Raw genomic sequence first — 10,008 nt, 5'->3', positions numbered from 1 at the left:
TTCTCCCTGTCTTTAACTATTACAATCCCATCATTAAGGGATCCGATTACAACCAACGGTTTTGTAATCTTACAAAATTTCCTGTATACTTGTTCATCCATTTCACTTCATTTATTTGGTGATCTATATGATAATCCAACAATAAAGATTTTGTCTTTAAGTGCCCTTGATATACTCTTTCTCCAGCACTGTAATAATCTCTTCAATCAATAATCTCTATCCATTTTATATCCAAAAATATCTACTGTCATGCCTTGCACCTCCTTAAGCCAACTTTCTATCATTTCCATTGCATATTCTTGCACGTCTATTTGTGCCTGTCATTTACCAACCTTATTTGGCATACTGTGAGCTTTCATATGAATCAAATTATTTCATTTTACCTTAGTAAAATCCTTATACTGACCTAAACTAAAGTGAACTCTTTACTCTAATCATTTTGCCTTTAATTTTATCTTATTGTTTTCCTTGCTCTCAGTGGTTGTTGGTGCATTCTTGTGCTTTCCCCAAAACACACTCATTTTCATTAACCATTATCATTTCAAAGTTTTCACAAGTCTCCATTTGTTTTTTCTCTAACAGACCTCATTAATTTATCAATGCAGCAGTTTCTAAACAACATTTCATATCATTTTTTGACCTACCCTGTCAGATATCCCCTTTGTCCTATTTGTTCATCCCATCCCCTCTCTATTTTAAAACTTCCAGATCTAATAAAGGGTCTTTGGCCTAAAACATTGAGCGAGCTGTCTGACCTACTGAGTGTGTTTAACATCGTTTGGTTTTATTACAATTTTTCTTTAATGTTTTAACAGTCATGCTTTGCAAGCTTCACTCTAGCTTAGTTGAAGTGGTAAAGTCATCCACATCAAAACAAAGGCCATCGCTGACACATTAACTCTTTCCAAGGCTGTTACCTCACCTTTTAAAAATTTCCTGCATTTTCTATTTCCAGTATATGCATTATTTCAGTTTTGTATTCACTCTCATTCACATCATGAACTGATAGAACTGTGATCCAGAGACAACCTTGCCATAGTCTGAGATAACTTGCTCCCCCTGAGAATCAAGGTAGTGAGCAGACGAGCAACACACACTCAAAAATGCTGGAGGAACTCAGCAGGCCAGGCAGCATCTATAGGGAAAAGAGTCTTTTCCATAGATGCTGCCTAGCCCACTGAGTTCCTCCAGCATTTTGTGTGTGATACTTGGATTTCCAGCATCAGAAGATTTTCTCCTGTTTGTGAGCAGAAGAGCAGTTAATTCCCCAAATAGATGGAACTATTCAACAACATGCCCTTGAATTCATTGTTGGTGCTGATACACATTTTTGCCCTTCCTCTTACAGACCTGGAGTTGGGTCAGCATGCCATTATTTTAAAGTCTGGAGTTATTTCAAGTTTGTAAGTGTAATGAAAACTACAGAATTCGGATGGACACATTTGGAGGAAGATGGGAGAAATGAGGAAAATGTCTACTACAAACTGACTTTCTCACCAGTGAGGTTATTTTAAAATATTGTAGTAAATCCTTCAATTTGGCTGCCCATAGAAATTTGTCTCCATCTCTGTTTTGCTCCACAGCAGCAGGCAAGTCATGAGACTAACCAATACCAGTCAGCCAATACCAGGCATGGCTATATATTCCACCCCCACCCCCCAACCCAGCAATTTTTCTCACTGTGGTGTTTCATCTTGCCTCTTGGAGGTTCTCTTCAGAAATAATGGCAGGTGGTCAACCTATGGCAAACACACTCAGAACCAAAAGTAGCAGAATACAGACAATGTGTTTTTTGCGTGTTCATTATGGCTGAGCTCTAAGACATTGTCACCTTCTAATAACCTACCCTTGTTGTGGGCCTCTTTCTGTTATTCAGTGCATTGCTATATTTACTTTAATAGATATCTTAAAGGATTTGCCAAGAGATGTACAAAAGAATTCTCATGAACAACTACAGATGCACTATAGAAAATAACCTGACAAGTCTCAGCTTGGTATAGCAACTGCTCTACTCTGGCCTGCTGGAACCTGCAGATACTGGTAAACACAACCCAGTACATGCCACATCTCTCCATCCTGACTATCTTCACAATGCATTTATGCAGTAAGGCAAATAGTATAATCAATAATATCTGATAACCTAGCCACTCCCTTTTCTCTGCTACCTTCTGGGAGAAAATACTTAAGCTTGAAAGCCCAACTGTCAAGATGTAAAAACAGCTTTTTTCCCCCATTGTTATCAGACTTCTGAGTCAATCAGCTGTTTCACATGTCCATCCTGGTTCTGCTGCCATATTCTTCAATCTCTCTTCCTTATTCTATTATTGTCACTTTAGAATTTCTTTTTGCATCATAATGCACTTTGTGCTCATTGCTGGATTACCTTGTCTTACTGTTTATTTACCATATAACCGGTTAACAATTACAGCACAGAAACAGGCCAACTTGGCCCTTCTAGTCCGTACCGAACGCTTACTCTCTCCTAGTCCCACCGACCTGCACTCAGCCCATAACCCTCCATTCCTTTCCTGTCCATATAGCTATCCAATTTTACTTTAAATGACAATATCGAGCCTGCCTCTACCACTTCTGTTGGAAGCTCATTCCACACAGCTACCACTCTCTGAGTAAAGAAGTTCCGTCTTCTGTTACCCCTAAACCTTTGCCCCCTAACTTTCAACTCATGTCCTATTGTTTGAATTTCCCCTACTCTCAATGGAAAAAGCCTATCCACGTCAACTCTATCCATCCCTCTCATAATTTTAAATACCTCTATCAAGTCCCCCCTCAACCTTCTACGCTCCAAAGAATAAAGCCCAACTTGTTTAACCTTTCTCTGTAACTTAGGTGCTGCAACCCAGGTGACATTCTAGTAAATCTTCTCTGTACTCTCTCTATTTTGTTGACATCTTTCCTATAATTTGGTGACCAGAACTGTACACAATACTCCAAATTTGGCCTTACCAATGCCTTGTACAATTTTAACATTACATCCCAACTCCTATACTCAATTGTCTGATTTATCAAGGCCAGCATACCAAAAGCTTTCTTCACCACCCTATCCACATGAGATTCCACCTTCAGGGAACTATGCACCATTATTCCTAGATCCCTTTGTTCTACTGCATTCTTCAATGCCCTACCATTTACCATGTATGTCCTATTTTGATTAGTCGTACCAAAATGTAGCACCTCACATTTATCAGCATTAAATTCCATCTGCTAACCTTCAGCCCACTCTTCTAACTGGCCTAAATCTCTCTGCAAGCTTTAAAAACCTACTTCATTATCCACAACGCCACCTATCTTAGTATCATCTCCATACTTACTAATCCAATTTACCACCCCATCATCCAGATCATTAATGTATATGACAAACAACATTGGACCCAGTACAGATCCCTGAGGCACACCACTAGTCACCGGCCTCCAATCTGACAAACAGTTATCCACCACTACTCTTTGACGTCTCCCATCCAGTCACTGTTGAATCCATTTTACTACTTCAATATTAATACCTAACGATTGAACCTTCCTGACTAACCTTCGGTGTGGAACCTTGTCAAAGGCCTTTCTGAAGTCCATATAGACAACATCCACCGCTTTACCCTCGTCAACTTTCCTAGTAATTCTTCAAAAAATTCAATAAGATTTGTCAAACATGACCTTCCACGCACAAATCCATGTTGACTGTTCTTAATCAGACCCTGTCTATCCAGAGAATTATATATACCACCTCTAAGAACACTTTCCATCAATTTACCCACCACTGACATCGAACTCACAGGCCGATAATTGCTAGGTTTACTCTTAGAACCCTTTTTAAACAATGGAACAACATGAGCAATACGTCAATCCTCCGGCACCATCCCTGTCTCTAATGACATTTGAAATATTTCTGTCAGAGCCCCTGCTATTTCTACACTAACTTCCCTCAAGGTCCGAGAGAATATCTTGTCAGGACCCGCAGACTTATCCACTTTTATATTCCTTAAAAGTGCTAGTACCTCCTCTTCTTTAATCATCATAGTTTCCATAACTTCCCTACCTGTTTCCTTTACCTTATACAATTCAATATCCTTCTCCTTAGTGAATACTAAGGAAAGGATATTGTTCAAGATCTCCCCCATCTCTTTCGGTTCCACACATAACTGTCCACTCTGATTCTTTAAGGGACCATTTTTATCCCTCACTATCCTTTTGCTATTAATATAACTGTAGAAACCCTTTGGATTTATTTTCACCTTACTTGCCAAAGCAATCTCGTATCTTTTAGCTTTTCTAATTTCTTTCTTAAGATTCTTTTTACATTCTTTATATTCCTCGAGCACCTCATTTACTCTATGCTGCCTATATTTATTGTAGATATCTCTCTTTTTCTGAACCAAGTTTCCAATATCCCTTGAAAATTATGGCTCTCTCAAACTTTTAACCTTTCTGTTCAACCTTACAGAATCTTCATGTTCCTGTTCCCTCAAAATTTCACCTTTAAATGATCTCCATTTCTCTATTACATCCTTCTCATAAAACAAATTGTCCCAATCCACTCCTTCTAAATACTTTCGCATCTCTTCAAAGTTAGCCTTTCTCCAATCAAAAATCTCAACCCTGGGTCCAGACCTATCCTTCTCCATAATTATACTGAAATAAATGACATTGTGATCACTGGACCCGAAGTGCTCCCCAACACATCCTCCGTCACCTGACCTATCTCATTCCCTAACAAGAGATCCAACACTGCCCCTTCTCTAGTTGGCACCTCTATGTATTGCTGCAAAAAACTATCCTGCACACATTTTACAAACTCCAAACCATCCAGCCCTTTTACAGTATGGGCTTCCCAGTCTATGTGTGGAAAATTAAAATCTCCCACAATCACAACCTTGTGCTTACCATAAATATCTGCTATCTCCTTACAAATTTGCTCCTCCAATTCTCACTCCCCATTTGTGGTCTACAATACACCCCCATGAGAGTTACTACACCTTTCCCATTCCTCAATTCCACCCAAATAGCCTCCCTAGACGATCCCTCTAATCTATCCTCCCAGAGCACTGCTGTAATATTTTCTCTGACAAGCAATGCAACACCTTCCCCTCTTGTCCCTCCGATTCTATCACACCTGAAGCAACGAAATCCAGGAATATTTAGTTGCCAATCACACCCCTCCTGCAACCATGTTTCACTAATAGCTACCACATCATACTCCCCGGTATCAATCCATGCTTTAAGCTCATCCACCTTTCTTATATGCTCCTAGCATTAAAATAAAAGCACTTAAGAAAATTTCCACCTCTTACTCTCTGTTTATCACTAATGGTGCAAACAACTTTACTATTTTCTTTTTCTTCCTTCACCCCTACATCTGTTCCTACACTCTGGTTCCCCTCCCCTTGTATCTAGTTTAAATCCACTGGAGCCTCTCTAGCAAACCTACCTGCAAGAATATTTGTCCCCCTCCAGTTCAGATGTAGACAGTCCCACTGGAACCGGTCCCACCTTCTCTGGAAAACTGCCCAATTATCTATAAATCTGAAGCCCTCCCTCCTGCACCAGGTCTTCAGCCATGTGTTGATCTGCGCTATCTTACTATTTCTAGGACGTGCCTGCACGTGGCACTGGTAGCAATCCTGAGATTGCTATCCTGGAGGTCCTGTCCTTTAACCTGGCGCCTAACTCCCTAAACTCACCTTTCAGGACCTCCTCACTCTTCCTATCCACGTCATTGGTCCCTACATGGACCACGACATCTGGCTGCTCACCCTCCCTCTTGAGAATACTGAGAACTCAATCCGAGATATCCCGGATCTTGGCACCAGATCATCCGGGATTCTCGATCTCTTTCACAGAACCTCTTATCTGTCTACCTAACTATCAAATCCCCTATCACTACTGCTCTCCTCTTTTCCCTCCTTCCCTTCTGAGCTGAGGGTCCTGTCTCGGTGCCAGAGACGCAACTGCAACTTGTCCCTGGTAGGTCATCCCCATCAACAGTATCCAAAATGATATATTATTGGTGGGAACAGCCACAGGGATGCCCTGCTCACTCTGTCTATTCCCATTAACTCTCCTGACAGTATTCCAGCTACCTGTCTCCTGACTCTTAAGGGTGACTATCTCTCTGTAACTCCTGTTTTTTTCTGCCTCTGCCTCATGAATGATCCCAAGTTCATCCAGCTGCAGCTCCAGTACCTTAACCCGATTTGTCAGGAGCTGCAGCTGGATGCACCTTTTACGGGTGTAGTCATCAGGGACAATTGTGCTCGCCCTGATTTCCCACATACTGCAAACGGAGCACTCGACTGTCCAAACTGCTGCCTCCATTACCTACTCCTAAGGTAATTTAATTAATTAAAGGAACTTACCTGGCCTTACCTCACTTGGAGTGAAGCTCGTCCGTCAGCCTCTGCTTGCCAAAGCCTCTTGAGCCAAAGCCTTCCTACTCTGACTCCTAATACTCCATAGTGGTCATTTTATGACCTTTAATCTGAATCCCAGGAACTATAATAAAGGCGGATGTCGATAAAGAAACTCATCAACCCTTCAGGTACTGGAATAGTCTCTGGTCAATGGTGGAAAAGATTATCTGAGATGTAACACCTTTGGCCAGGTACAAAACTGATTGTCTAAAGGGAAACTGTGATCCCTATTCTCCAAAATGTTTCTGACAAATTCCACCAACACTGCCTTCTCAAAATCCTCCAAATTCACTGGAAATAGTAGAGAAAAAAAATTTCGGCATCCTCTTCTTGGCCAAAATACTAGCAGTAATTCTCTTTTGACCCTCATTTTGCTCTGTTGGGCAGCCCATATTGTTTTCATGCTGGATTCCAGTCTCCCAAAGCCATCCACCCTGAATTCTGCCATGGGAGATTACCAGCTGGCCAGAAGGAATCATTCATGAATGTACTCAAAGCTTTCTTGATGACGTGTAACATTCCTAGTGTCTCCTGGAAACCTCTGACCCATGATGGAGAAGCACTTTGGCTGTTACAGTATTGAGAAGTTCAACAGTGTAGATGGTGGGAGGCCCGCCTTACCTGACAAATTATCACTCTGACCACAAGCCTGCGGTTTCTGCTAAGCTGTATCACAATTCGCAAAATCAAGTCATCTTTTACCCAGAGCCTGTAGAGTTAAAAATACACTTGGACTAGGATGTTAACTGTCCTGTGCTATCACCAGGGGGATCATCAGTTGATCTGCCACCTGTCTTCAGGAGTTTCGGCCCCCTTATGATCAAGACTCCCTCGAGGTGGTGGGCCAGCAGTGCTAAGCACCACCTCCCACTGGTGAGCTTAAAAACTTGGCATCTGCCTCTATCAGTCACTTCCATCCAACAGATAGTCTGCTCTTCAGGTGTCTATGCAACTACTGAAGGGTTCGCAAGATATGTATACACTGTCTGACTATCTGACCCTCTGGACATACTTGGTCCACACCCATGCTGATCCTTTCTCTGCTGCCTCAGCTGCAGCCCTGCTGGTTGACTTGATCTCTCTTCTAGTGAGGCCAGGGTCACGCAGCCACTTCTGGAAAGTGAACGCAATAAACCCACGGCAGCCTACTTCAAATGGATAACATGAGACCTTCCACCCTCTGTCTCTGCACTCTGATCTTAATTCAGCATACTTGGTTAACTTGCGCTCATGGGCTTCATCGATGTTGTCTTCCCAGGGGACTGTGAGTTCACCATTAACCACTTCTCTACTGGTGTCAGACCATATGATTATATCTGGACACAATGTTGTGAAAGCTATTTGCTCCAGGGAACTGCCTTTCCCGTCCGGTCAGCCTTGACACACCAATCATTGGCTGAAGAAAGTATGCTTGATCGTGAGCCTGCGCTGTACACCCTTGACTTGCAGCCTTCTTTCACAAATGATATGCGATGTTCTGTGCAGCATGGGGTATGAGATAAGTTGTGCTGCAGTGCTCTCTGCTCAACTGTTTCTGTCACAACTTTGAGAATGTTGTTATGTCTCCAAGTGTACCTGCTGCTGGAAAGATTGACTCTGCATGCACTCAAAATATGTTGAAGTGTTCCCTTCTCACCACAAGCAGCACACCTGTCTGTCTTATCTTCATACCAGGTGCTGAGGTTGGCAGGTGTTGGGAGCAGATCATACGCTGCTCTGCATAGAAAAGAAATGCCGAGTGGTTCCATCTGCCACAGAACATTCCAAGATAGATGTCGTTGTTCAACATTTTCCCACCAGGTCCAAGCCCCTTGTTTGGCCAGGCCAGCTGTTTTAGCTAACCTCTTCTCCTCTTCTACCTCTCGTATTTCTTGTGTTACAAGCTCACGGCGCTCCTTACCTGTAGAAGATGACCACCACTTGTGGGTTGTCCATCCAAGTCCCTAGCGGCCCAGCTGGATAGCCCCAACCGTCTCCTTGTGCTTCAATCTAGACTCTGCCTCATCAATTGCTACACGGGCTGATCACTTCCTGCCTGATCTCACATCCGGCTGGGTGTTCTTGAGTATAAGAACCATCAGCAACTTGAGGAACGAATAGGGCCATTCTATTCAATATTCTGTCATTTTCACACAAGAAGAATTTAACTGGAGTTTCACATTTTTGGAGTTTGTGTTGTAATTAGAACAAGCTATGAAAGGTAAAATACCAGTACTGTACCTAATGTCACTCCTAATTATTCAGCAAAACCCTTTACATTTGCTCTTTCATTGACCGCCCACCAATGGAACCATTTATTTGACTTTAAAAGACATTACAGTTTTGAGCATTTATTAGGTCTTGTAAAGCTGTATGCCTTCACTTAGGTTTCTTATCCCTGGTGCTACTGGAGTATTTTTACTGCACCTTATCCTCAAGCTCTCTGCCCAAAACTCAACTTTGTCTGAATTCCGGAAAGAGTTGCTATAAATTTTCTTGCATGTATATTGAATGTTACTATGAATAGCAATAGCTAGCTTAACAGCCCTGTCAAAGATTCAGTGAAAAATTCGGAGCTCCGTTGAAACCTTACAAGACCTGTGTGAGAAATACGAGAAGATCTGCAACTGCTGGAAATCCAAAGCAAGACACACAAAATGTTGGAGGAACTCAGCAGGCCAAGCAAGACCTGGATGAGGACTGGTAGAAACCAAGGTGAATTTCGAGCACAGAACTTTCCTGGTGATAAAATCTGATACATGTTTGGAAGAAAGAAATCGGACAAAAACGACAGCACAGTATATTTGGCGGATGCCCGACTGTTACACAGAACAGTGCACTAGTCACGCCCCTAATCTCATGATCCCACAAATTTGGAATCGAAAACTCGTCCTTCCACCAGCAAGTGTCCGACCTTGCGCATGGAACGCCGATAAATCGATCGCTGGCAGGCAGGGCAGTGGCGAGGAGAGCGGCGCGCAAGCGCAGTGGAGAGACGTTTTGAATGAGGCCGAGCGTGGGCGAGGTTGCCCGTCAATTCCTACAGCAGCAGCAGCGCCTGGTGGCAAAATGCCTGTCTTTACAGGTAGGCCCGGCTCTGCCTGGGATCCGAGTTAAGACACTAGCTTTTATTTTCTTAGAACAGGGTAGAAAGCACGCTCTCGGCCTCGGAAGCCCAGGAGCTGGCTTTCTCAGTGTTCGGGTGCTCCCTTCACGTGTCAGCGGGCCGTGCCGCGCCGGGGAGGCCGTGAGTTTGGGGGCTGGGGGGTGCGGGATGTGTGGTGGTAGTGACTGAGGTGTGTTATAGCAACTAAGTGGAGTTTATCTTTACTTTGTAGTTGAGACGGAGAATCCTGGACAATTGTGTTCAATGCATTTTATTCTCCACGCGTTTGCTGTGTTTATTTGTTTTCCGTGTGTTTATTCATATAATTTGTTGCGGAGAGTGTACCCGCCTCGATTTTCTTCAAACTTGTCATTTGCAGATCTGCCACAATGATTGTGCAGAAACCTGTGTCCCGGCCGCTATTACTACTGCCCCCTTCAGCTCCCTAACCGTTCTGGTGTTAGTATATACTGTATTGCACTCCAGTGAAATGGAACGGCTTAA

General features: G+C 42.9%; 1 protein-coding gene across 2 annotated transcripts in view; it reads left to right on the top strand.

The window, feature by feature from the left end:
* Positions 1–9,371: 9,371 nt before the first annotated feature.
* Positions 9,372–10,008, top strand: part of usp14 (ubiquitin specific peptidase 14 (tRNA-guanine transglycosylase)) — a 62,840-nt gene continuing 62,203 nt past the window's right edge. For both annotated transcript variants that reach the window (XM_072255716.1, XM_072255706.1), the window contains exon 1: positions 9,372–9,483. In XM_072255716.1, coding sequence (XP_072111817.1) covers positions 9,468–9,483 — 16 coding nt within the window. In that variant the 5' untranslated portion in view covers positions 9,372–9,467. The remainder of the gene's footprint in view (positions 9,484–10,008) is intronic.

Source organism: Mobula birostris, chromosome 1 (assembly GCF_030028105.1).
Source record: "Mobula birostris isolate sMobBir1 chromosome 1, sMobBir1.hap1, whole genome shotgun sequence".
In the NCBI taxonomy this organism is placed as follows: domain Eukaryota; kingdom Metazoa; phylum Chordata; class Chondrichthyes; order Myliobatiformes; family Myliobatidae; genus Mobula; species Mobula birostris.
This window is presented reverse-complemented; position numbering and strand designations above follow the sequence as displayed.